The 27,783-nt window shown below is 40.7% G+C and overlaps 1 protein-coding gene across 1 annotated transcript; it reads right to left on the bottom strand.

Moving 5' to 3' along the window:
• Positions 1–203: 203 nt before the first annotated feature.
• Positions 204–10,093, bottom strand: LOC138667695 (pulmonary surfactant-associated protein A-like). The gene is made up of 6 exons (XM_069755812.1): positions 10,078–10,093; positions 7,891–8,083; positions 7,199–7,294; positions 6,906–6,977; positions 4,457–4,528; positions 204–746 (listed from the first exon to the last, which is right to left on the bottom strand). The coding sequence occupies exons 2-6, from the start codon at positions 8,069–8,071 to the stop codon at positions 370–372; spliced, it is 798 nt and encodes a 265-aa protein (XP_069611913.1). The 5' UTR covers positions 8,072–8,083; positions 10,078–10,093; the 3' UTR covers positions 204–369.
• Positions 10,094–27,783: the final 17,690 nt, after the last annotated feature.

Here is a 27,783-nt window from a genome sequence, read left to right as displayed (position 1 = left end):
CATCCCTTAGAATGCCCTCCAGGATTTTACCCACAGTAGAGGTTAAGCTTACTGGCCTAAATGCTCGACTTTTTTGGACATTAGAAACTGTTTCAGGAAATTATTGAAAAATAATGTAATATTCTCAGCTTTTTTTTAAATGAATGAATGAAATAATATGATAAAAAAGAAAAAACACAAAGACAATAATATTATTTGCTTTTAGGTTTATTTAGGCGTCACGGTAAAGTTTTTTTTCATATTCACTGGATGCAAAAAGTTTTTCTATAAGATATAACAATTTATTGTACAGTATTTGAAATACCCTCAGAGACTCCATTTGCCATCTTTATGATTGCTCCATAATGTACTAAAGAACATATTGTAGATTTACATCTCACATACAGTAAGGCGTTTTTGGTTACAAGCTTTATCATTCCACTGGCCATCAGTATACATTTCAGTGCAGCCTTCAGTTCCTTTTCCACTGGGTTCACCTTTTCTCCAGTTGGTGAAAACTACAGGGGCTCCATTCAAGTAGTTGAACGTGCCAGGTACTGGCCCCCCTATCACTCCCACATATGCATATCTGTTATATTTCTTCACGATTTCCAATGCAGCACTGTTCTCTGCTTCATTCATGGGAGAAACAATGCGCCCACCAATCAGATTACATGAAGAGTTTGATGTTGCAAAGTCTTCTTCTTTTCCATTTGTAGCCATCATCTTGTCACCTACTAGTTGGATTCTCCCTTCAAGTTTAAGAACTAAATAATCAAATAATACGTTATTATAATCATATTACATTTTACCATGAAATTCACAAAATACACACTCCACCTATGGTGCAATACTAATATTACTTAATATAGATGAGAGAATAAAACTGAAGACTGCAGAACAGAAGGGCTTGAGTATTTTGAGTAGAAGTAAACTAAGCAGTAGTGCTTTGTTAATAAGATATCAGAGTGCATGAAAAGCAAGATTAAATTCCGTAATAGCACTGTAAAATTACTCCTGTAAACCACATCTTTAATATGGGATCCAGATTTCAGCTCAACACTTTGAAAAGAATATTTGAAAGCTAGAGAGGCTTCAAAGACAGAAAACTAGATTAAAGAAGCTCCAAACAAAGTTTTTATCCTCTTAATATATTGCAATGGGCATATTATATAGCATTGTGTACTTACAACTGTTTATTTTACCTTTCTACCCAATTAATTATTCTCTTTTCTATGCTCTGTGTAAAAACAGGAATTCTCTTGTCTCTGTATTTATCATCCCTCTCTTCAACTATTGACCCAGCTGCTCTCTCCATCCCACTGCCAGCAGGACAATGCCAAAATATCTTTGAGCATCCACCATATTTCACTGTAGGCACTGTGAGCTTTTCTTTGTAGACCTCATTCCATTTTCGGCAAGCAGTAGAATGATGTGCTCTAACATAAAGCTCTATCTTGTTATTATCTGTACACAAGACGCTTTCCCAGAAAGATGTCAGCTTACCGTACTCACATACATTTTGCACACTTCAGTCTAGCTTTTTATTGTCTCTCCGTGTCAGCACTGTGTCATCCTGGGTCTCCTGTCATAGCCTTTCAGTTAACTCAAATTTCAATTGATAGTTCTCACTGACACTGATGCACCCTGTGCTCGCAGGACAGCTTTAATTTATTTGGAACTTGGTTAGGGATGCTTATACACCATCCGGATTATCCTGCATTGCAAACTTTCATACATTTGTTTCTCCTGTCTACGGCCAGGGAGATTAGCTACAGTGCTATGAGTTGTAAACTTCCTGTTTATTTTATGTTGCACACCATGGACAAAGTAATATCAAAATCTCTAGAGTTGGACTTATAACCTCAAGATTGTAGATATTTTTCAAAAATGTTGGTTCTTCTATCTTTTTTTGTATCTGGTTTCAAGTGTGATTTTCACATTACCCATACCTGTTACTTGCCACAGGTGAGTTTGAACAAGCATTACATGCTTGAAACAAAGTTGTTGATTCTCAAATTTGGAAAGGAGCCAATAATTTTGTCCAGCCCGATTTTGGTTTTGTGTGGAATTATGCACAATTTGCCTTTTTTTCTAATTTTTTTTGGTGTGGTTCTAATACACACTAAGGAAATAAACTTTCATATAACAAAACTTGTGTAATTGACATAGTTTTCTGGGAGAAATGTTTCATTTTTAAATTTCAAGGGTGCCAAAACTTTAGGTCTATACTGTAGAAAGTGCACCACTTCTGCATTTTTCACCCACTCAAGGTTTAAGCTTACCAATACTCATGAAATACTGACCAAATACTGAAATGAGAATATAGCCTTATAATGAGAAATTAGAAAAAAAGGCCTGAGAGGTGATCTCATTTACATGTATGCAGGGACTATAATAGCAACTATAATAGCTGCGGGGGGTTCCGATAATACCTGGGCACTGGATCCTAGGAAGGCCCAATATAATATTACAATTGTCAATTCATGCTGCACTTCCAATTTTACATTATGCTTTCTGCTAGACTATACAGTATAACCTCCATAGAAAAATATTTTCTAGGCAAGCATTAATTGAAGACTTACTGAATGAATGTGACTGACTAAAACAACTCTTGTCTATATATACTATGCTCAATTAGACCTTTTCTCAAAGCCTCTGCATAAGACTGAGTAGAGAAATATTAACAAAGAATATCACTTTCCCTTGAAAATCTGGACTGTCCATGTATTAAATAGTTGATTGTAGTAAAGTGATGGGTGGAATTCAGCACATTTGAAGTGGATTTCAATATAGATGCAGAATCCAGTAGTATCAGTAAGTGTGAACAAAAGGCATTATGGCCATCACAGCTTATCAGCATGATCAACCAATTTTACAAATAACCTCACTTGTTAAAGAAAACAGCATGATGTCAGCATGATTTTGATATATAAAGTAAAGGCATGACTGTTATACTTATTAAATTGATCCCTTATGTGAAGAAATCATTTTTGCGGTTCTTCTTTAATCACCCTTTAAAGTTTTCTGTTCATTAGATTTTGGTGCAGTTGGTTAGACTCAGCACTGGGTCTTCTCCTGCCTGTCTGTGATCACCTGCCATTCTATCAGCCTCCTCTGTTTAAAGAGGAGCTTTAAAACAAAGGAGGCAGGTGACCTATTTTTCAAAGACAGTAAGAGGCACGGGAATTGGGGAATCCCAGAAAGGGAGGAGAAGACCCAGTGCACAGTTCTGTCCCTGTACACCAAAATCTAATTATCAGAAAACTTCAAAGGGTGAATAAAGAACAATCACAAAGTGGATTTCCTCACTAAACGTATCCATTTAATGAGTATTACGGCACCATTACAGCCATGTTTTTACATTACAAAATCATGCTGATAGGTTCTCTTTAAATAAGTTGTTTTCTTAAACAATTCATGATAAAACACGCTCCTCAACAATGAAGTTACAACACAAAGAAGGAAAAGTTGTGAAATTATGGAAATCACAGGATGGATAGACTTGTTAATAATACGCAAATGATGAAAAAAAACGGAAGCAAATTTTTTTGAAACATCTCAGTTTACTCAGTATGGAGTATAAGAGCCATGTGCTGAAATTCCACAAGCTATACGCCTTAGCTGCTATCACTGAATTTACTTGGGTAAATCATCCCTAGGTGCACTACTAGATCCACTGCTGGCAGCTCCCAGTATAATTACCGACTAATATCGTCCCAGATATGCTTGATGGGAAGTCCATCATACAAGCTGCAAGCCATGGCAGCAAGTTTAAGCAACACTGGATGCTGACAGTATCAGCAAGCAGCCTGGTGTTGTGCTGAAATATGGCTCCTAGGACACTTTCATACTTTCACATTCCCTCATGATGTTCCTTTTCATGGCTTTGCCCACTTGATCTCAAGACCAAGGACTCTTTGTGGAATAGGATAGGTCTCCATTCCAGCTTCAATTGCCATCTTGCTCTTCAAAATAATAGTCTTTAAGAGCAGTGGCATGAGGTCAGTGAGAGCTGGCATCTTGCTCATAGGCCCATGGCATGCAAACACCTTCTGATGGTTTGTGTAGACACAGTTTGACGCATTATTTTTGGTTTGTGACGTATACAGGGATGTGCTTGCTCGTGATGATTTGTCCAAGTGCATTTAGCGTGGCAGAACATTCCTCAGACAACCATTACTAACCCCCCTGATAGCAGCCATGCAGTGAAAGTACAGGGATTTCTGTATAAACTGAGATGCTTTGAAAATTTTGCTTACATTTTTTCATCATTTGCATTTCAGTAATATGTCTATCCATTTTATGGATTTCATAATTCCATGATTTTTTCTTCTTGATGCTCTAACTTCATTGTTCATATATTCTAATGTATGTTAGTATTGTATTCTCTTTTTCATCTGACAGTCTGTAAACCAATGGTAAACCTCTGTCTCAAAAGTTAAAGAAATATTTAATAGGTTATATATTTATTCACCTGCTTCCAGTCTGCTTATCCGATGATTTAGGTTTTGCAGTTCACTAGGTGAACCTCCTACCGCAGGGGAACCTATTGGTAAAATGAATATTGAATGGACGAATATCATCTGAAGTCCATTAATATAATGTGCAACAACAATCAGATAAAAAATATGAGCTTTACTATAAACAAATGATGTCACAATTAGTTTTTAGTTTCCATTTTACATACAGTATATCTTTCATTTAATAAAAGAAACTTATCATTACATTCACGTTGCCTGAGCCAAAAGCAGCATGCTCCAAAGCCGGGCTGCACAATTAAAGCCAGTTGTTACATTCTTTGGAAAGGTTGGGATCTATAGTCAGGGATCTATAGTTAGAGATCTGACTAGTCTGGAGCGGATACCTGTCGTCTTCTCCCCACCCTACTACAGTTGATTGACAGGTTTCTCCCATGTGTGCATAGTGAAAAATGTATCAATGAACTGGATTAATGACGCCAGCCAGGGATTGCAGTGGACTAGTTAGGCCTCTATTAGTGATGAGCTAGTGTACTCATTGTCCGGGTTTTCCCGAGCACGCTCAGGTGATCTCCTAGAATTTGTTAGTGTTCGGAGATTAAGTTTTCATCGCCGCAGCTGAATGATTTACAGCTACTAGACAGCTTGATTGCATGTGAGGATTCCCTAGCAACCAGGCAACCCTACATGTACTCAGCCTGGCTAATAGCTGTAAATCATTGAGCTGAGGCGATGAAAACTTAATCTCCGAACACAAACAAATACTCGGAGATCACCAGAGCATGTTCGGGAAAACCCGAGCAACGAGTACATTTGCTCATCACCAGCCTCTATATAATGATCCAGCTATCTTTTTCAACTTTGTTTTCTCTGAGAACAAGCTGCATTTCGGGAAACATATACTTGGCTGTAATTGCACAGCAAAGCTCAGAATCATGTTGTCAATGATTTGGGTAGCATTAATCTAATCACAGGTTCCTTTTAAATAATACAATAATTATTTCATGCCATACATGGAATTGAATTCTCCTCAAATGTTTCAAGAATATGTATTATCCAGATTTTTACCAATTCAGCAAAATGATATCCAGCTTGGTTGCTATTTTGCCGAACCATAGAGGGCAAGGCAACTGATTAAAAAAATCGATACTCACCTCACTGCTGACTCGTCATCCGGTCCTCAGGACCTCTTCACACACATTCCGTTTGGCCTTCTTCCTTCTACACCCTTGCTTCTGGCTCAACAAGGCTTTTGAATGATGTCACCAGATTATGATGTGGTGTCTGAACGATGGCATGACACACAGTGACATCATTTTGAAGTTTTATTGAGGATCAGACGGCAGTAGCAGGCACCGTGGGAAAGGTGAGCAGTGAAATCAGTATTATTATTTCTAAATCGCATGTTTATTATGTTCTGTGCTGTGCTTGATAGAGACCTTTGAGAACAATAAGGACTCGGAGCATTCAATTCACAGAGAATAATGGAGTACAGATTTTCAATGTAAAATGTGTGCGATTTGGCACATTTGCATCATTGAAGATTCTATCATCTGTAGATTTCTGATAGACTAAATAGTATCTACAGTGTGACCATTTTAAGGTAGGATTAATTGATGTCTTTCTGAATTAATGTCACTGACCAAATCAACTTTTGTCTAAATGCCCTGTGCCCAAGCTTGGAATGGTCTACATGTGATCAAGTGAATCCACTGCTTTGTCTCTGGTCAGGAGTGAGCCCTCCTCCCCTATATATCAGCAATAGATTGCAAAATACACTTAATTCTCTATGTGCAGATAAAGGCATTCATGAAACGAACTACCCAACTATTATTATGTAGGTGCATAGGTAAATTTGTGAATGAAGGTAATGTAATATTTGCATGTAGCTGAACAGTGGGCCCCCATAGTCAATGTTACACTTGGGCCCTTGGCACCCCAGTCCAAATCTGCCTGTTTAGACCTTTTCAGAACTGTCTGGATGAGCTTGAATGGAGAGAGATACTAAAAAGAATATTAGTCTACCTGGCAGATCTAGCCTGTGTACCGTACATGTATTGAATGATGTAGAAGAATGATGGGTGGAATTTCAGCACATTTGACGTGGACATCCATATGGGTGCAGAATCCAGTAGAATCACATGCTAATAGGTGTCAGAATACAGCACAATCTTCACATAGAGCTTCAGACACAGATGTAGTAAACTTCTAATACATGATGCACATGGGCCTTTCATGTACTATATGGCCACTGCAGCTTCCCCTTGTGATCAACCGATCATAGAACAGATTTCACGTGTTAAAGGATTTGTAAATCTTAGACAATTCATGGTAAAACTATTCTACTGTTTTTGTTAATTACATCTTTTTTCTAAACTGACAGTGTGTAAACTTATAAGAAACCAGAAAACAACATTTATTGAATTATCTGAAAGATTTGCAAACCTGCGTCCAGTGTGCTTAGCTGACTATTAACATCTTGCAGTCCGTTAAGTGAGCCTCCTACAGAAGAGATACCTAGTGGTAAAATGGATATTAAATGGATGGGTATCATCTCAAGTCTTTAAATTACATCAGTCATTGAATACATTCATACAATGTGCATCAAACATAGACACAAAACATAACAATCTTTATAAATAATGTTATTCAAATGAATAATAGTTTTACATTTTAATCATTAAGAATTTACAATCTGATGTCAAGTTTCATGAATATTTTTAATGAATCATATCCACCTGGAACACCAAAAGCTGGGAAACTTGGCTTAGCGTCCATTATACTATTCAATCCAGGTATGGGTGTCGATAATAGTCCGAGAAGTCGAAGCAGTCCTTAGAAGCAGAGACACATAAAGGTTTCATTAACTTGGCATGTTAACAATAGTCTAAAAATATTGGTCAAAACTTGTTTGATTTCTGTAAGTTTTAGTTCATTCAATTGGCTTCAATCTCCCTTCTATTTCTTGGGCGAGGTTAAAAAGAACCCCAAGGCACACTGAACGGGGGGTTAATAAAATAAAAAGCATTATACTTACCTTGCCCCTCACTTGTCCTGGCAGTGGCCCGCTGGCTTCCTTCCTCCTCTCAGCTCCAGTCTTCTATTCTCTCTTCAGTCTTCTCTTTTAAGCCCCATCAGTGCCAGGATATGTGAGGAACAAGGTGAGTATAATTTTTTTTAACCCTTGTTTGCTCTGGAGACACTTCAGAGCATAATAAACGACTTTTACTAGCAATTCCGATTTGCAAATCAAACTCCCTGAGCAAATTCAAGCTGATCTGTGGAACTGATTTCCAACATATTCTCTTCTCTCTCTCTCTTTGTAAGTGTGTGTGCGTGTGTGTATATATATATATATATATATATATATATCACGAAAAATATTTTTTCTGCTGTAATTACGTTAATAGTAGTTTTAAAAATCACAAACCTGTCAGTCCGATTTTATCCAATATCCCCCATGACACACTTGGTATCTCTGCATCTACCTTGGGAGGCACAGGAATTGGAATATTTTCAACCAATGGAAGATTCCCAGAACCAAATAGTTGAGGAAAGGAAGACACCAGACCGACTACTACTGTGAGCAATAGGAATCCATGACAGAGCATTTTTGGGGATAGCTGATGAAAGAAAGCTGAAATTTTATAATTTGCATAGTGAACAGTATAAAAAAAACACAGAAACTCAAATCATTCTTATCTTTCTAATATACAGTAGATGCATTAAGTCCAACAGAGAGTCTAATTTGGCTGTGATAGTCTGGGTCCCATAACAATTTATAGCAGAAATCTCCAACCACCATGTTTGTATTTTTTTTAATAATATATATATATATATATATATATATATATATATATATATACATATATATATATATATATATATAGGTTCATGAGGCATCAACAGATTTAAACAATATACAGCATAGCAATACAGTATGTTTTCTTTATGCTCCTAATATATCAAATTTAAAGATGCATGAATGAGCTATTGAGGATGATAATATTAACCCCTTGACCCCTTATAGTTACATGGCGGCTCTCTAACTTTGATGCAGGCTCGCACGCCAAGCCAGCATCTTTACCCACATATGATAGCTGAGTTAATTAGTCATCATGTGCCTTTAAAGCGCGGGTGGAGTGGAGCTCCCCCAACCGCTGTTTGCCTGGTAAATCCTGCTGTCAATCTCTGACAGCAACATTTAACACATGATAACAGTGGAGCACATTATTCCACACTCCCACCGATAGGGGCGCCGATAGGTTGTCATCACAGCCAAGGGTCTGCTAAGGGCCTTAAACCTGTCATTACAACCCTCCTGTGGAAACTAGTCTGTAGCTGGCGGTCATAGGAGATCATGATTTCTGCTATTCATAGAAGTGATGATGAACTGCTATGTATAGCACAAGCGATTGGTTGATCACAGCTTCAAGTCCCCTAAGGGTACTATTACATTCAGTCCAAAGTGAATTTTTTTTAATAAAAATGTGAAAAAAGTTGAAAAAACACAAAAGTTCAGACCACCCCTTTTGCCTCATTAAAAATAAAGCAATTTAGAAAATTTAAAAATACACATTTGATATTAATGAACTCGTAAAAGTTTAATCTATAAAAATATAAAACAAATTAATTTGGTATTCGACGTAACGAGAAAAAGAATTAAAACACCAGAATTACAGTTCTTTGGCCACTGCAACATTGCAATAAAAGGCAATAGGAGGTGATCAATCAGGTTATCTATTCCAAAATTGGATCTGTAAACCAGCTTCTCAGGGAGCATAAAATAAGCCATCAAACGCCCCATATCCCAAAAATTAAAAACGTCACAGGTCTCAGAAAAGTTTTTATCTTTACAAATTTTCTATAAAATAAAATTTTCAACACTTAAATAAAAAAAACTCTACATATTTGGTATCTGTGTACTCATACTGACCTGGAGAATCATTTCAAAGACAGTTTAAGTAAATAAGAAACGGAAAAAAAAATTGTGAAATTGCACTTTTTTTGCAATTTCAACGTGCTTGGAATTTTATTTGCTTTTTACAGTACACTTTATAGTAAAATTAATGGTGTTATTTAAAAGTACAACCAGTCCCGCAAAAAACAAGCTCTCATATGGCTATATTAAAGGAAAAATAAAAAAGTCATAGCTCTTGGATGAAGGGGAGGAAAAAAACAAACAAACAAACAACCAGGGTGAAGGCCTTAATTGTCATTATTTACTAAAGACAATCAGTAACAGTGGGTGGCCCAACTTCCAGCACTCCCAGTAGTTATATTATTATGAGATAGTGGTGCTCTAGTACTTGGTTACCTGGCATAGCACTGTGCATTTTTCTGCCAATGTGTCGGGTTGTGCAGATCAGTCCCATTCTCTTTGCTGGACTACCAGACACAACCACGACAAAATGTAGGGAGCTATGAGAATTAAACAGCAAAGGGCTGCAGTGCTAACCGGTGCGTCATGGCCCCTTAATCAGCTTATCAATGGGGCCATAGGAGTCAGATCCCCACCAATTTTATATTTAAGGCAATAGATGTCAAAGGAAACCACTTTAAGCGAAGATCATATGAATTTGCTATACTGAGATGAGAAGACCCTTGTCATACATACCTCTGAAAAATCTAAGCGTAGTGGACATTGGTCATTTTCTCTTGTTTTTATATTATTTTGCAACACTTATTTATGCATCAGGTGGTAATATGATGTTACTTAGGAAAGTAAATGTCCACTTTACAGCTTCCTTATTATTTCTATAAGTATTATAAAACATCTTGAATGAACTCAGATATTTCCACATTGCAAACACTAATAGATTAAGGGGTATTTGAAATTACCAAACTGATCTTTCAAGTATTTATAGTTGTTCAGAACAAGTCTGAGTAGCGTATTTCATAATGAACTTGACCAATCGATGAAGCAATAACCTTAGTGCTGCAAAGTAAAAGCGTTTGTTCATATACAGTAACTTTATTTTGTAAAGACAGAAAAACACAATATTATTACAGTATTTGAAAAGTAACTAATCTATTGATACTATTACCAGGCAACTAGTTATTCAATATTGAGTTAAATATTGAGACTCTTAATGTTGAATTTACATATTGGAATTAATTAAATGTCATAATGATATGTGTTTGCCCATATAAAGGAATCCTGTCATTCATGCTACCAGTTGAACTAGTTGACTTATCCGACATGGTTTTTCCCTGCCCTCTTCCAATTACTGTTATTGTGAACAATTAAGCAAGTTGAAGACAAAATTATCTCTAAAGGCCATAAAGTTAAATATGACACATTTCAAAAATTACAAAAAGGAAAATGCAAATGCCAATGCAAAAGTTTGGCACCCTTGGAGATTTGTGTGCTCAGATAACTTCGACCAATGTTTCAAATCTTAAATAGCCTGTTAGGGTTATAGATTGTTCACGATCATTGTTAGGAAAGGCCATGTGATGCAAATTTCCCAGGTTTATAAAAACCAAGTTTCTTCTAACCTTGTGCCAAAAAACAGCAACCATGGGACCATTTTAAAAGTAAAATGGTGGAGGCTCACAAAGCAGGAGAAGGCTATAAGAAGATGGCAAAGCGTCATCAAGTTGCTCTTTCCTCTGTTCAAAATGTAATTAAGACATGGCAGTTAACAGGAACAGTGGAGGTCAAGATAAGGTCTGGAAGACCAAGCAAAATTTCAGTGAGAGCTTCTTGTAGGATTGCTAGAGAGGCAAATCATAACCCCAACTTTGCTTAAAAAAATCTTCAGAAAGATTTAGCAGGCTCTAGTGGTACAATGTTCTACTGTTCAGAGACATCTGTACATATATGGCCTTCATGGAGGAGTCATCAGAAAAGAACCTCTCCTGTGTCTTCATCATAAAACTCAGCATCAGAAGTATGCAAAAGAACACCTAAATAAGCATGTTGCATTTTGGAATCAAGTCATGTGGACCGATGAGGTTAGAATAGAACTCTTTGGCCTCATTGATCAAAGGTATGTGTGGAGAAAAAAAAGAAAAAGAATTTCAGGAAAAGAACATTTAGCAAAAGAACCATTAAGTATGTGGAGGAATCAATCATGCTTTGGGGTTGTATTGCAACCAATGGCACTGGGAACATTTCACAAGGCAAGAATGGATTCAATGAAATTTCAAGAAATTCTTGATGCAAACATAAGACCATCTATAAAAAGCTGAAGTTTAAAAGATGTCTTCTACACATGGATAATGATTAGTGATGAGCAAGCGTGCTCAGATAAGGTGTTATCCGAGCATGCTAATGAGCAAGCATGCTTGGATAAAGTGTTATTCAAGCATTCTAATGTGCTAATAGAGTCTTTGGCATGCTCAAATACTATGTTTGAGTAGCCGTGGCTGCAAGTCTAGCTGCTGTTCAACAACCACAACACATTCAGGGATTGCCTAACAAACAAGCAATCCCTGCCTGTATTGCGGTTGTTGAACAGCCACAAGACATGTAGCCACGGTGACTTGAACATAGTATTCAAGCAAACTGAAGACTCTATTAGCACATTAGTAACACTTTATCCAAGCATGCTTGCTCATCACTAATAGTGATCCTAAACACACGTCAAAATTCACAATAGAATAACAATTTAAAAAAACAATATAAGGAGCAAGTGGAAAATTCTACAATGACCCTCACAGCCCCTTGACCTGAAAATCATTGAAAATCTGTGTGTAGATCTCAAAATAGCAGCGCATGCAAGACAACTCTGAAATCACACAGAACTTGAAGAATTTTCCATGGAAGAATGTATGAAAATCCTTCAAACAAAAATTGAAAGACTCTTGTCTGGCCATAAAAAGCATTTACAACCTGTGATGCCTTCAAAAGTGGATGCTGTTAGGTTTTATTTATACAGGGTTCTCAATCTTTTGCAATGGCCCATTTTCCTTTTTGTATTTTTTGTAATTTTTTTTGCCAAAAATGCAAAGGAAATGTGTCATCTTTAAATTTAGGCCATTTAGAAATCATTTAATCTTCAACTTGCTTAACTGTTCACAATGACAATAATTTTTACAGGGCTGCCCAAACATTTACTTGGAACTATAAGTACACACATTGGAGAGACCAGCTAATCAACTGGAGTTGGCCAATGACTTCATCTGACTAGTCTGGTCTCTCTCCATAGTCCCAGGCCAGCTTTTCAAACTGAAACAAATCATCATTTCAGATTGAAATCTGACTTGATCTTTTTAAGTGAGTTATATAAGGGGAGCTCAAACTTTTCCTTCTGTGATCTCACTCTTTACCAAGCTAAACACTTGAAATCACAATCTATGTGGAAGAAAATGCCAATATTAAAAAAATAGTGTTTACTAGGGTTGAGCGAAACGGATCAGACAAATTCAAAAATCGCCGACTTTCGGCAAAGTCGGGTTTAATGAAACCCGACCCGATCCTAGTGTGGGATTGGCCATGAGGTCAGCGATCTTCGCGCCAAAGTCGTGTTTCGTATGATGCTTTCAGCGCCATTTTTCAGCCAATGAAGGAGGACGCAGAGTGTGGGCAGCGTGATGACATAGGTCTCGGTCTCCACCATCTTAGAGAAGGGCATGACAGTGATTGGCTTGCTTTCCGTGGGGTCACAGGGGCTATAAAGGGGCGTGCACACCGACCGCCATCTTACTTCTGCCGCTCTTAGCATAGGGAGAGGTTGCCGCAGCTGCATCAGAAGAAGGGATATACTTAGGGAGGGAAGATTAACCCCAAAACTGCTTGTGCTTTAGTGATTTTCACTGTCCGACACCACCATTTGTTTGCAGGGACAGTGGAGTTTATATTTTTGTGCATCAGCTCTGTAGCTTATTAAGCTGCCTTATAAGGCTCCCTGATAGCTGCATTGCTGTTTGTACGCCGCTGTGCAAACCAACTGCTTTTTTAAAAGCAAAAACCCTGTTTCTCCTTTCTGCACAGTCCTCTTGTTTATTTGTCCACACTTTTGTGTGCAGCAGTCCTTTTTATTGCTGCCATACTTGTCCTGAGATCATTGTAGGGAGATTGAAATTGTACTACAACCCTTGTATTTTTTCATATATCTTCCAGCCACGTTCTTCCACTTACATTGTGTAGTGTTATACACTGGGCCTGAGTTTTGGTGCATTCTCTCCCCCAAAAAAGGGAGATTCAAATTGTCACAAAGTGGATCTATGTCAGTTCTGTTAGTTTTTCGTATATCTGCCAGCCACATTCTGCCACTTACATTGTGTAGTGTTATACACTGGGCCTGAGTTTTGGTGCAGTCTCCCCAAAAAAATGGAGATTTAAATTGTCACAAAGTGGATCTACGTCAGTTCTGTTAGTTTGTCGTACATCAGCCAGCCACGTTCTGCCACTTACATTGTGTAGTGTTATACACTGGGCCAGAGTTTTGGTTCAGTCTCCCCCCCAAAAAAGGGAGATTGAAATTCTCAACAAGTTTATATACACCTTCTACCTTGTTTTACAGTACCATACTACACGGCCCTAATTGGACAGACCATCAGCAGATTTGGCTTTCAGTACCATCTTTATGCCGATGACACACAACTATACACATCCTCCCCTGACCTTACCCCCGCTGTACTACAGAACGCCACTGACTGTCTGTCTGCAGTCTCCAATATCATGTCTGCTCTCTATCTGAAACTCAACCTCTCCAAAACTGAACTTCTTCTGCTCCCGCCATCTACTAACCTCCCTAAATCTGACATTTCCCTCTCCGTGGGTGGCACCATAATAACACCCAAGCAGCAGGTGCTCTGTCTGGGTGTTATGTTTGACTCTGATCTCTCCTTCACATCCCATATACAATCTCTTGCGCGCTCGTGCCGCTTACACCTAAAGAACATCTCTAGAATCCGCCCTTTTCTCACCATGGAAACAACAAAAACCCTCACTGTCGCCCTGATCCACTCCCGCCTGGACTACTGTAATGCTCTACTAATTGGCCTCCCCCTTACTCGACTTTCCCCTCTCCAGTCTATCCTTAATGCAGCAGCCAGGGTCATCCATCTGGCTAGTCATTACTCAGATGCATCCGCTCTTCGCCAGTCATTACACTGGCTGCCCATTCATTACAGGATACAATTCAAAGTACTTGTTCTCACCCACAAAGCTCTCCACAGTGCGGCACCCCCATACATCTCCTCCCTCATTTCGGTCTATCGGCCTAGCCGACCGCTGCGCTCTGCAAATGGCTTTTGACTAACCTCTGCACTAATCCGTACCTCCCACTCCCGACTACAAGACTTCTCCCATGCCGCGCCAATCCTCTGGAATGCTCTACCCCAAGAAATTAGGACCATCCACAATTTGAATAGTTTTAGGCGCTCCCTCAAAACACATTTGTTCAGAGCGGCCTATCACATTCGGCAATCAAAGTCATGTTATGTTTGTGTGTGTGTGTAGCCCGTTCACTATCTCCATCTATCCCCCACCCCCTGAAGATGGCTGGACCATCATTGTAAATACATCATTGTAAATACACACCTGTACTTTGTATCTCCCCACCTCATTGTAGATTGTAAGCTCTCACGAGCAGGGTCGTCTTATTTCACTTTAATTATTGTATTGTTAACGTTGTTACTTATGACTTTTGTATTTGAAACTGTTAAACTGTAAAGCGCTGGGGAATATGTTGGCGCTATATAAATAAAGATTATTATTATTATAGCAGGGCAGGCCTTGTAGGTAATACATAAAAAAACAATATGGCAGGACCGACTGAAAAATGTGAAGTGGCTTTTCCTGTGGCCATCCAGTACCTGGGTTCAAAGGCTTATTGGGGTGCATATGACTTGATAGCAGGGCAGGCCTTGCATTCAATACAACACTTTTTCAGGAATCCCTCCTGTACCTTTCGTGAAAGGGTAGTTGGGGTGCGTTGTAATTGTTCGCAGCCCAGCCACTCACTTCATAGGCAATAACAGCATAGGAGACCCACTGTTTAATAATGGCCCTTTAAGAATATTACTGCCGCCTGATGCCCCTCTAAAAATAGACTTTGAGACTTTGACTGTGTCCCTCTTTTTTAAATAAAACAAGATGGGTCTCCTTATGTGTCACACACCACATGGCCAGCTAGGGTTCTTAAGTGCTACAATGGCATTTCCCAGTGAATGCATTTGTATTGGTTGAAAGAAATGTAAAAGTTGAAAAACGCATCAAAAACGCTGTATGTGAACGTAGCCCAAGTGGTGGAGGAACGTTTTGGACTGGGGTTAATTATTTTGCCTTTTATACAAGTCATTACCCTGGAAAGGATGTACCTTAACATATTTCCCTGCAAAATCCATTTTGATTTCGTTTTTGTATGTTTTTTGTTGCACCTGTAAAAATGGTGTGAAACTCTGACAACATTGCTTACAGCTGTGACCATGGAGTCAGAATTGCTTCAGGGGTGATCCCCATGATTTTCCCATGTCATTTGAGCAGGGTTTCCATCATTTTCAGACATTTTTAGACCTTAAAAGGACCCCCGGGGGGATTGCGGTAAAAATACTCGGGTTTCCCATAGACATATATTGGGCTCGTTGCTCGGGTCGAGTACCGAGTATTCCAATTTGCAGCGTGCACCAGAGCATTTTAGTGCTCGCTCATCACTACCTCCCACTAATCCCCTGCTTACTGCTTTTTCTCTCACTTACAATTCTGTGAGACCAGACAAAAGAAGCTTTCTGGGAGAGCTTTCCCAAGATTAAAAAAATGACCACCATTTTTTTAATCGTAACTAGTGATGAGCGATTGTGCTCGCCAGGTACATGGTAAGCTCATTAATCAAGTATCGTGGGTGCTCGAGTGCTTTTTTGCAGGTTTTTTTACATGTTTTTGAAGCATGCATTTTTGTCTCTTTTTGGTATGTTAGAATAGATGTGCAAAGATATAGAGAGATAGATATGTGGTAGATAGATAGATATCCATAAGATATAAAATTACTGTTGTGCATGTGTAGTTTACTGTAGTTGTATTAACCTAATAAATATATAAAAAATAAAAAAAAACACATTGGATCAACCTATTTTTGATAACCAGGCAAGGTAAAGCAGGCACTTGCAGGTTTGTATTATCAGACTGGGAAGGTCCATAGTTATTAGGCCCTTCTTAGCCTTAATGTACCAGCCCCATCCACCCCAGAATAGTGGTCAATTTACTGCTATTCACAGAACCTGGAGACCGACTCGAGGACCGTGGAGTACATCAGACCTGGATGGCAACATTTTGGGTAATAATTTGATGAACAAAGGAATGTCGCTTGTGTTTGGTTTTGTCTTTTTACACTTTTCATGCATCCTTTTCTGGACGGCTTTGGATTTGTTGGATTACTTCGGACCTGCATGGAATTTTTTTTTTCCATAAATGGGTGAACAAGGGATAGTGTTGGGAAGTTTTTAATCAAATAGAGTGTTTTTTCTGTGTCTATTTTTTTTATTACTGGATTAGTAATGGGGGTATCTGATAGATACCTCAAGATGCTTAGTGAACACAGCTGACATCAACCCCAACTATGTTATGCGTCATTTCTGGAACAGCTGCAGGTTGGTATTTTTATGCTGGGAAGAGCCCAATAACCAAAGACCTACACAGCCTGATACAGCAAGGGTAACACTGCTGCAGCAAGGCATGTCCTCTGAAAGCTGGACGAGTGTCTGCTCCAGTAAAGGGGGAAATAGGAGAGTAGGCCAGGTCAGGCAGGTGCTGGTAGTGGGGGGATCATTTATTAGGGGAACAGATAGGGCAATCTTTCAAAAAGACAGGGATCATCAAACAGTGTGCTGCCTACCTGGTGCTCTAGTCTGACACATCGCTAATCTGGTTGACAGATTAATGGGAGGGGCTGGTGAGGAACCAGCGGTCATGGTGCACATTGGCACAAATGACAAAGTTAGGGTACCGTCTCACAGTGGCACTTTGGTCGCTACGACGGCACGATCCGTGACGTTCCAGCGATATACTTACGATCTCGCTGTGTCTGACATGCTACTGCGATCAGGGACCCCGCTGAGAATCGTACGTCGCAGCAGATCGTTTGAAACTTTCTTTTGTCGTCAAGTGTCCCGCTGTGGCGGCATGATCGCATCGTGTAACAAAGGTGTGCACGATATACTCCACCTCCTCTGCTGATTTTACATCGCAAATACGTCATTAAATTATCGCTCTAGTACCGTGCATTGCAAAGTGTGACCGCAGTCTACAACGCTGGAGCGATAATGGAGCGACGCTGGAGCGTCACGGATCGTGCCGTCGTAGCGACCAAAGAGCCACTGTGAGACGGTACCCTTAGAGGTAGGTGGAAGGTCCTTAAAAACAATTTCAGGGAATTAGGCTGCAATCTTAAAGCAAGGACTTCCAAGGTGGTATTCTCTGATATACTGCCTGTACCACGCCAGAGAGGCAATGGGAGATTAGGGAGTTAAATAAGTGACTCAGGAATTGGTGTAGGAAAGAGGGGTTTGGGTTCCTGGAGAACTGGGTCGACTTCTCAGCTGGCTACAGGTTCTACGCTAGGGACAAGCTGCACCTCAGTGGGGAGGGTGCAGCTGTGCTGGGGGAGAAAATGGCTAGAAGGTTGGAGGAGTGTTTAAACTAGGGATTGGGGGGGAGGGTATTCATTTTATAGGAGGGGAAGATAGTGCAGACAGTGACCTGGGCACAAATAAAGAAATTGGGGGTGACATGGGGGGTGGGGTTAGCACAGTTAATAATTTAAGGAAGAATAGAGGTAAAGAGAGATACATAAAGTGCATTCATACTAATGCCAGAAGCCTTGCCAACAAAATGAAGGAATTAGAATTAATTTTGTTCGAACATAATTATGACATGGTGGGGATAACTGAGACATATCTGGACGATAGCCATGACTGGGCTGTGAATTTACAGGGCTATAGTCTGTTCAGAAATGACTGCTTAAATAAGCGAGGGGTGTGTTTGTGTTTATATGTAAAATCATCCTTAGAACCCATCCTGATAATCTAATGAAAATGTAGAGTCCCTGTGGGTGGAGATAAGGGGAGGGGGAAAAGTAATAAAATACTGATAGGGGTTTGTTTTAAGTCTCCAAAAATAATGGAAGCAATGTAAAATATCCTCATAAAGCAAATAGATGAAGCTCCGACTCAAGGGGAAGTCATTATTATGGGGGACTTCAACTACCCTGAAATAGATTGGGGAACAGAAACCTGCAGTTCCAGCAAAGGTAATCAGTTTTTGACAACTATGAGAGACAATTACCTTTCACAACTGGTTCAGGACCCAACAGGCCAGACCTAATATTAACCAACAGGCCAGACCGCATATCAAATATAAGGGTTGGGGGTCACTTGGGTAATAGCGATCACAAAATAATAAGTTTTCATGTATCCTTTAATACGATGTGTAGTAGAGGGGTTACAAGGACACTAAACTTCAGAAAATGGGAGACGTTTATTAGCATCCTGGATAGGACCTGTGCACAATATAAATCCTATGGGAATAAACACACTAGAAATAGGAGGAGACCAACATGGCTAAATAGAGTTGTAAAGGGTGCAATAAGTGACAAAAAGAAAGCATTTAGAGAATTAAAGCAAGTAGGTAGTGATGAAGCATTAAATAAATACAGAAAATTAAATAAATTCTGTAAAAAGCAAATCAAGGCAGCAAAGACTGAGACAGAGAGACTCATTGCCAGATAAAGTAAAAATAATCTCAAAATATTCTTTAACTACAGAGTAGAATTTCAATATTTGCAGATGACACTAAACTCCGCAGGGTAATCAATACAGAGGAGGACAATTTTATATTATAGGAGGATTTATGTAAACTAGAAGTTTGGGCTGACAAATGGCAAATGAGCTTTAATGGGGATAAATGTGAGGTCATGCACTTGGGTAGAAGTAATAAGATGTATAATTATGTGCTTAATTCTAAAACTCTGGGCAAAACCGTCAATGAAAAATACCTGGGTGTATTGGTGGATGACAAACTGACATTTAGTGGCCAGTGTCAGGCAGCTGCTACAAAGGCAAATAAAATAATGGGATGCATTAAAAGAGGCATAGATGCTAATGAGGAGAACATAATTTTACATCTATACAAGTCACTAGTTCGACCACACTTAGAATACTGTGTACAGTTCTGGTCTCCGGTGTATAAGAAAGACATAGCTGAACTAGAGCAGGGGAAGAGATGAGTGACCAAGGTTATTAGAGGACTGGGGGGTCTGCAAAACCAAGACAGGTTATTATGTTAGGGGGTTACCTTCTCTGCTCTGTGCCTGGAACCACATAGCTGTGCAGCAGGTTTCCCTGGGGGCAGACTTAGAGGCCGGGACAGGAAGGAAGCCGGGCTGAGAGAGAAAATAGGCGCGCTTTCCAGGGCTAGAGCTGCGTGCACAGCGTGTGCAGCAGAGAGAGCAGCGGATACAGCGGACAGAACAGCATGCAGCTGCGCTCCGGGGAGGAGAGAGAGAGCTCCCGGTCAGAGGACTGAGACAGGAAGATTATCCAGACTGTATCTTGTGAGTACGTGAAAGCGGATTCTGCTGTGACTGGAGAGGTGCGCCCTGACGCTCGTGCAAAGACATTGACCCATGCAAAGACAGTGACCCGAGCAGAGACAGTGGCCCCTAGCACCGACGGCATAGGTGCAGAGCCCCTGATTCCTGTTAGGAGACCCAATAATAGACTGAGCATCGTTCTCCCGAGATAGGCCGCACTGTTGAGGCAGAAGACTCAGAGCACATGGGACCCCGTTTGCCTGGCATCCCCTCTACTCACCACAGTAACCCCTCAAACCCCAGGTTGCGGGTTCCCAGAGACTACACAGCTCACAGATAACAGAGGGACGACAAGTGTCGCTGTTTCCCGGCACCTACATTGGAGAAGACGACCCTACAAGCAAGTCCTCGTCAGACTCATAAGTGTTTTTCCCAAGAACTTCCGTTTACTTCTGTTATACTGCTTCCCATATATTTTGCAGTTATTTCTGCAGTTTATATTCTACTGTTTTCTCCCTGCGAGGAGAATATCGCTCTGTTAATAAACTCCCCTTAATAGTTGTTCTGTCTGTTCCATGGTAACATAGTCTTTCCTGCACTCTATTACAATTACACTTGGGTTTATTTAGTTTGGAAAAAAGAAGGCTAAGGGGTGATCTTATTTTCATGTATAAATATATGAGGGGACAGTATAGAGACCTTTCTAATGACCTTTTTACTCGTAGACCTGGGACGGGGACAAGGGGGCATCCTCTATGTCTGTAGGAAAGAAGGTTTAAGCATAATTACAGACACGGATTCCTTACTGTAAGAGCAGTGAGACTATGGAAGTCTCTGCCGTATGATGTTGTAATGAGTGATTCACTACTAAAATTTAAGAGTAGACTAGATGTCTTTCTTTAAAAGTATGATGTTACAGGTATATACACTAGATTCCATGATAGGGCGTTGATCCAGAGAACTAGTCTGATTGCCGTATATTCTATTCCTGTATGTGTCACATGGACGGCACACAAATATCCCACCTTATGTCACCTGTGTGCAAGGATACAGGACGTATTGACGTCGGTGCTGCCAGAAAAAAAACAGACATGTCTATGTATAGGTCACATGGCCCTATCTATCTATATAATCGTCTTAAGGGGCACTCCCGTCTGTCTGTCTGTCTGTCACGGAAATCCCACATCGCTGATTGGTCGCGGCCGACCAACCAATCAGCGATGGGCATAGTCCACACGCGAATTCGCCACTTCCTACTCTCTGTCAGTGCCCCCTCCAGTCAGCGTTCACACAGGGTTAATGGCTGCGTTACACCGCATTATGCCGTGGTGTAAAGCAGTCCGTTAATGCTGCTATTAACCCTGTGTGACCAACTTTTCACTATTGATGCTGCCTATGCAGCATCAATAGTAAAAAGATCTAATGTTAAAAATAATAAACAAAATAAAAAGTAATTATATTCTCACCTTCCTTTGCCTTTCCCGCTGCTCTTCGCGACACTCCGGTCCATGCATTGCAGTCTCGCGAGATGATGATGTAGCGGTCTCGCGAGACCGCTACATCATCATCTCGCGAGACCGCAATGCATTCTTTGGACTGCATCGGTAAACTCCTGGGCTGGATTTCGGGGCCGACGGAAGGTGAGTATATAACTATTTTTTATTTTAATTCTTTTTTTAACAGTGTGCCCACATTGCTATATACTATGTGGGCTGTGTTATATACTGCATGGGCTGTGTAATATACAACATCTCTGTGCTATACACTACGTGGCTGTTGTATAAATTACGTGGTTTGGCAATATACTACATGGGCTGTGCTATACACTACGTGGCTGTGCTATATACTACGTGGCTGGGCAATTTACTATGTGGGCTGTGCTATATACTGCATGGGCTGTGTTATATACTATGTCTCAATGCTATATACTATGTGGCTGTGCTATATATTACGTTGTTGTGCAATATATTACGTGGCTGTGCAATATATTACCTGGCTGTGCAATATATTTTGTGGCTGGGCACCATACTACATGTCTGTGCTATATACTACGGGGCTGTGCTATATACTATGTGGCTGGGCAATATACTATGTTGGCTGTGCTATATACTACATGGGCTGTGTTATACACTGCATGGGCTGTGCTATATACTACGGGGCTGTGCTACATACTACGTGGCTGGGCAATATACTACGTGGGCTGTGCTAAAGAATACGTGGGCTGTGTTATATACTGCGTGGGCTGTGTTATATACTATGTGGGCTGTGTTATATACTACATGGGTTGTGTCATATACTATGGGGGCTGTATGCTACTTGGCTGTGCTATATTTCTCTGCTGTATCTGTGCATCATGAATCGTGGTATGTGTTAAAGAGGGGGGCCCACTGAGACTCTTTCGCCCAGGGCCCTCAAAAACCTGGAGCAGGCCCTTGCTTCACTGATTGTTCATGGCCGGGCGTGAACAATCAGCGACAGGTGCAGTCCGGCCGCGAAATGGCGCAGAATTTGAACCACGCTTTGCTAATTGGTCGCACCCGTCCGTCCGAATCCTGTGTATAAATTGCTTTATTCTGAAAATTTCATAAATAAACTACATACATATTCTAGAATACCAGGTGTGTTAGAATCGGGCCACCATCTAGTAGATAATAATGGGCATGTGTGTGAATGTGTCTCGGATACGTGTGAAAATGGTCACCACATGTACAGGAAACACTAATGTGTGAAGGGATACTAATGGGTATGGGGACTGAGAATGCTGATTTTTCAGCAACCTTAAAAATAATTTTGCCTGATGATAGATATTACTTGTTCCTTGGGTGATTGGTGGCCTCTTTAAAAAAAAGTTGATAATTGGGAAACAAGTGTTGCTAGGAATGCATGAAGCAGCTTGTCTAAATGTGATCTTAAAGGGCACAAAATACTAGCCATTTCCCATGTGCCTGCATCCCACGCTATACCATTGTGTGGATGCATTAAAAAGTTACCTAATACAAATAACATGCTGCAGATTTTAAAAAGACATTTATACTGATACATCCAAGCTTTCACATCAGAATTAAAAGGGTAAAAGCTTTGAAAAGTTGCAACTTTTTGGGCTGCTCAGCATAGAGCAAAATTATGCGATTTTTGATGTTTTTGTGCCAGTTTCTTCCAGCTCCACTAAAATGGGTGGGGCTGTGTTGGGACAGGGAAATGGCGGGGCATGACACAACAGCTCATTTAATTCATGATGAGCTGTGGTGTTCTGCATTTTGAAAATCTTAGTTCAGTCTCTTGCTGGAGTAAGATTCCTGTCCATTCATGACGTGGTTATGTGCGCTTAATGGCCCAAATTCATCAAGGAAGGCGATTTTCTAGCTGGTCTTGATGAGGGGGTATGGTGGAGTCAGACGGTCTTGATTGCATTTCCCAATGACCTTATATTGAGTTTGCTTTAGTAATATGCTTCCATAGAGGTGCATGAGGCCCCTGCTATACTTCTTTATGCCTTTAGTATGACTTATGTTTCATATTGAGCATCACTTCTAGGGGAACACACATTTGTACACATTGAACTTATGCAGCCTCTGTTGTGAATTCAGCTTTTGGGCTCCCTCCGGTGGTTGTAGAGGGTAATGCAGTTGTGCCTGGACTGCAGGATTGGACAGGTGTATCTACTAATTGCAAAACTGACTGGGGTATATAGCTTTGCAGAACTCTTTTGTCCCTGCCAGTTGTCCATTGTTTTTGGAGGATTCACTTCCCTGCTGGTCTCTCCAGTTTGCTGTGCTTTTCTACAAAGATAAGTCCTGGCTTTGTTTTTGCTGTCCACCTGCTGTGGACCTTATAGTTCTGTGCATATTCATGTTTTTGTCTTGTCCAGCTTTGTCTGTGAAGGATTTTTTGCAGCCAAGCTGTGTCTCTGGAGATTATTATTATTATTATTATTATTATTTATTTATATAGCACCATTGATTCCATGGTGCTGTACATGAGCAGGGGTTACATACAAGTTACAAATATCACATACAGTAAACAAACTAACAATGACGGACTGATACAGAGGGGCGAGGACCCTGCCCTTGCGGGCTTACATTCTACAGGATTATGGGGAAGGAGACAGTAGGTTGAGGGTTGCAGGCGCTCCGGTGTTGGTTAGGCGGTAGCTCCGGTGTTGGTGAGGCGGTAGCTTCGGTGTTGGTGAGGCGGTAGCTTCGTTGGTGAGGAGGCAGCAGCGGTGTCAGTGCAGGCTGTAGACTTTCCTGAAGAGATGAGTTTTCAGGTTCCGTCTGAAGGATCCGACTGTGGTTGATAGTCGGACGTGTTGGGGCAGAGAGTTCCAGAGGATGGGGGATATTCGGGAGAAGTCTTGGAGGCGATTGGATGAGGAGCGAATAAGTGTGGAGGAGAGAAGGAGGTCTTGGGAGGACCGGAGGTCACGTGAGGGAAGATATCGAGAGATTAGTTCAGAGATATATGGAGGAGACAGGTTGTGGATGGCTTTGTAGGTCAGTATTAGCAATTTGAACTGGATACGCTGAGGGAATGGGAGCCAGTGAAGAGATTTGCAGAGGGGGGAAGCGGAGGAGTAGCGAGGAGAGAGATGGATTAGTCGGGCAGCAGAGTTAAGGATGGACTGGAGAGGTGCAAGGGTGTTAGCAGGGAGGCCACAGAAAAGGATGTTGCAGTAGTCAAGGCGGGAAATGATGAGGGCGTGCCCAAGCATTTTAGTAGATTGGGGGTTGAGGAAAGGACGGATCCTGGAGATATTTTTGAGCTGGAGGCGACAGGAGGTGGAAAGCGCTTGGATGTGTGGTTTGAAGGACAGGGCAGAGTCGAAGGTTACTCCGAGGCAGCGGACTTCGGGTACAGGGGAAAGCATGATTTCATTGACTGCGATAGATAGGTCAAGTAAGGAAGATTTGTGGGATGGAGGAAAGATGATGAGTTCAGATTTGTCCACATTGAGTTTGAGGAAGCGAGAGGAGAAGAAGGAGGATATGGCTGATAGGCACTCTGGGATTCTGGACAGCAGAGCGGTGACGTCTGGGCCAGAGAGGTAGATCTGAGTGTCATCAGCATAGAGGTGGTACTGGAATCCATGGGACTTTATGAGTTGTCCCAAGCCAAGTGAGATGCAGATATACCCTCCATGTCTTTAGTCAGATGTGGTGATTTGTATTTTCTGTGGTGGATATTTTCTAGTGTTATAATACTGACCGCATAGTACTCTGTTCTTTCTTTCTTTTTAGCTAGTATGGTCTCCTATGCTAAAATCTGATTTCATATCTGCGTATGTTATTTCCCTCTCCTCTCACAGTCAATATTTGTGGGGGGCTATCTATCCTTTGGGGATTTTCTCTGAGGCAAGATAGGTTTCCTGTTTCTGTCTTTAGGGGAAGTTAGATCTTAGGCTGTGTCGAGGGGTCTAGGGAGTGTTAGGTACCCCCCACGGCTACTTCTAGTTGCGCTGCTAGGTTCAGGGTTTGCGGTCAGTACAGGGACCACCTTCTCCAGAGTCCGTCTCATGCTGCTCCTTGGCCACCAGATCATAACAGTACAACTGGCCAACAATGAGTTAATTGCATCTCAGAAGAAGGGAGGGAAGCTTTTGAGCCATTTTTTTTCCTTAGCCTGTTTTGTATTATCCTCCCTCTTAATCTCTGGGTGGCTACGGAATCTAGTATTAACATGAATGTTCAGGAGCTAGTTTCTTGGGTGGATCAGCTTGCTGCTAGGGTACAGGGTATTTCAGATTATATTGTTCAGACTCCTGCCTTAGAACCTAAGATTCCCACTCCTGATTTATTCTTTGGTGACAGATCCAAATTTTTGAGTTTCAAAAATAACTGTAAACTGTTTTTTGCATTAGGACCCCGGTCTTCTGGTGATCCTATTCAGCAGGTTAAAAGCATCATATCTCTGCTGCGTGGTGACCCGCAGGATTGGGCATTTTCCCTGGAAACTGGCAATCCTGCTTTGCTTAATGTTGATTCTTTCTTTCAGGCATTGGGGTTGTTGTATGATGAGCCTAATTCTGTGGATCAGGCTGAGAAAATCTTGTTGGCCCTGTGTCAAGGTCAAGAAGCGGCAGAATCGTATTACGAGAAATTTAGAAAATGGTCTGTACTGACTAAATGGAATGAGGATGCCTTGGCGGCAATTTTCAGAAAGGATATTTCTGGATCCGTTAAAGATGTTATGGTGGGGTTCCCCATGCCTGCTGGTCTGAGTGATTCTATGTCTCTGGCCATTCAGATTGATCGGCGCTTGCGCAAGCGCAGAGTTGTGCACACTGTGGCGTTGTCCTCTGAGCGGAGCCCTGAGCCTATGCAGTGTGATAGGATTTTGTCTAGAGCTGAACGTCGAAGATTCAGGTGTCATAATAGGTTGTGTTTTTACTGCGGCGATTCTGCTCATGTTATTTATGATTGCCCTAAGCGTACAAAGAGAATCGCTAGTTCTGTTACCATCAGTACTATACAACCTAAATTTCTGTTATCTGTGACCTTGATATGCTCATTATCATCATTTTCTGTCATGGCATTTGTGGATTCAGGCGCCGCTCTGAACTTAATGGACTTAGAATTTGCCAGACGTTGTGGTTTCCCCTTGCAGCCTTTGCAGAACCCTATTCCTTTGAGGGGCATTGATGCTACACCGTTGGCTAAAAATAAACCTCAGTTTTGGACACAGCTGACCATGCGTATGGCGCCAGCCCATCAGGAAGATTGTCGTTTTCTGGTGTTGCATAATTTGCATGATGATATTGTGCTGGGTTTTCCATGGTTGCAGCTACATAATCCGGTGTTAGATTGGAAATCCATGTCTGTGACTAGTTGGGGTTGTCAGGGGGTTCATGATCATGTTCCTTTGATGTCAATTTCCTCTTCCCCCTCTTCTGAAATTCCTCAGTTTTTGTCAGACTTCCAGGATGTATTCGATGAGCCCAAATCCAGTTCCCTTCCACCGCATAGGGACTGTGATTGTGCTATTGACTTGATTCCAGGTTGTAAGTTCCCTAAGGGCCGACTTTTCAACCTGTCTGTGCCAGAACATGCCGTCATGCGGAGCTATATTAAGGAGTCTTTGGAGAAGGGGCATATTCAGCCATCTTCTTCACCGTTGGGAGTGGGGTTCTTTTTTGTTGCCAAGAAGGATAGCTCCTTGAGATCCTGTATTGATTATCGCCTCTTGAATAAGATCACGGTCAAATTTCAATACCCTTTGCCTTTGCTTACTGATTTGTTTGCTAGGATTAAGGGGGCTAGCTGGTTTACTAAGATTGACCTTCGAGGGGCATATAATCTTATTCGTATTAAGCAGGGTGACGAATGGAAAACTGCATTTAATACGCCCGAAGGCCATTTTGAATACCTTGTGATGCCATTCGGACTCTCTAATGCCCCATCTGTGTTCCAATCCTTCATGCATGATATCTTTCGGAGTTATCTTGATAAATTCATGGTTGTATATTTGGATGATATTTTGATTTTTTCCAATGATTGGGAGTCTCATGTGAAACAGGTCAGGATGGTATTTCAGATCCTCCGTAATAATGCTTTATTTGTGAAGGGGTCAAAGTGCCTCTTTGGAGTGCAGAAGGTTTCTTTTTTGGGTTTCATTTTTTCTCCCTCATCTATAGAAATGGATCCGGTTAAAGTTCAGGCCATTCATGATTGGATTCAGCCCACATCTGTGAAGAAATCCTATATAGAAAAGAAATACCAAATAATATTGAAAAATATTCAAAAGAGTAAATATTCCACACTAAGCAAATACCCAAAAGAAAATATTTACTAACCACAAATACCAAGACAATTTTTTAGAAATTCATAGCATTTAGAAATAAATTTTTA

Source organism: Ranitomeya imitator, chromosome 2 (genome assembly GCF_032444005.1).
Source record: "Ranitomeya imitator isolate aRanImi1 chromosome 2, aRanImi1.pri, whole genome shotgun sequence".
NCBI lineage: Eukaryota > Metazoa > Chordata > Amphibia > Anura > Dendrobatidae > Ranitomeya > Ranitomeya imitator.
Note: the sequence above shows the minus strand (reverse complement) of the source record. Positions and strands in the feature narration are given on the sequence as shown.

Coding starts and splice junctions, on each gene's coding strand:
- LOC138667695 (XM_069755812.1), bottom strand. CDS start 8,071: ATGCTCTGTCATGGATTCCTATTGCTCACAGTAGTAGTCGGTCTGGTG. Junction 7,295..7,890: donor GGATAAAATCGGACTGACAG/GTTTGTGATTTT, acceptor TCTGCTTCTAAG/GACTGCTTCGACTTCTCGGA. Junction 6,978..7,198: donor CCCAGCTTTTGGTGTTCCAG/GTGGATATGATT, acceptor TTTTACCACTAG/GTATCTCTTCTGTAGGAGGC.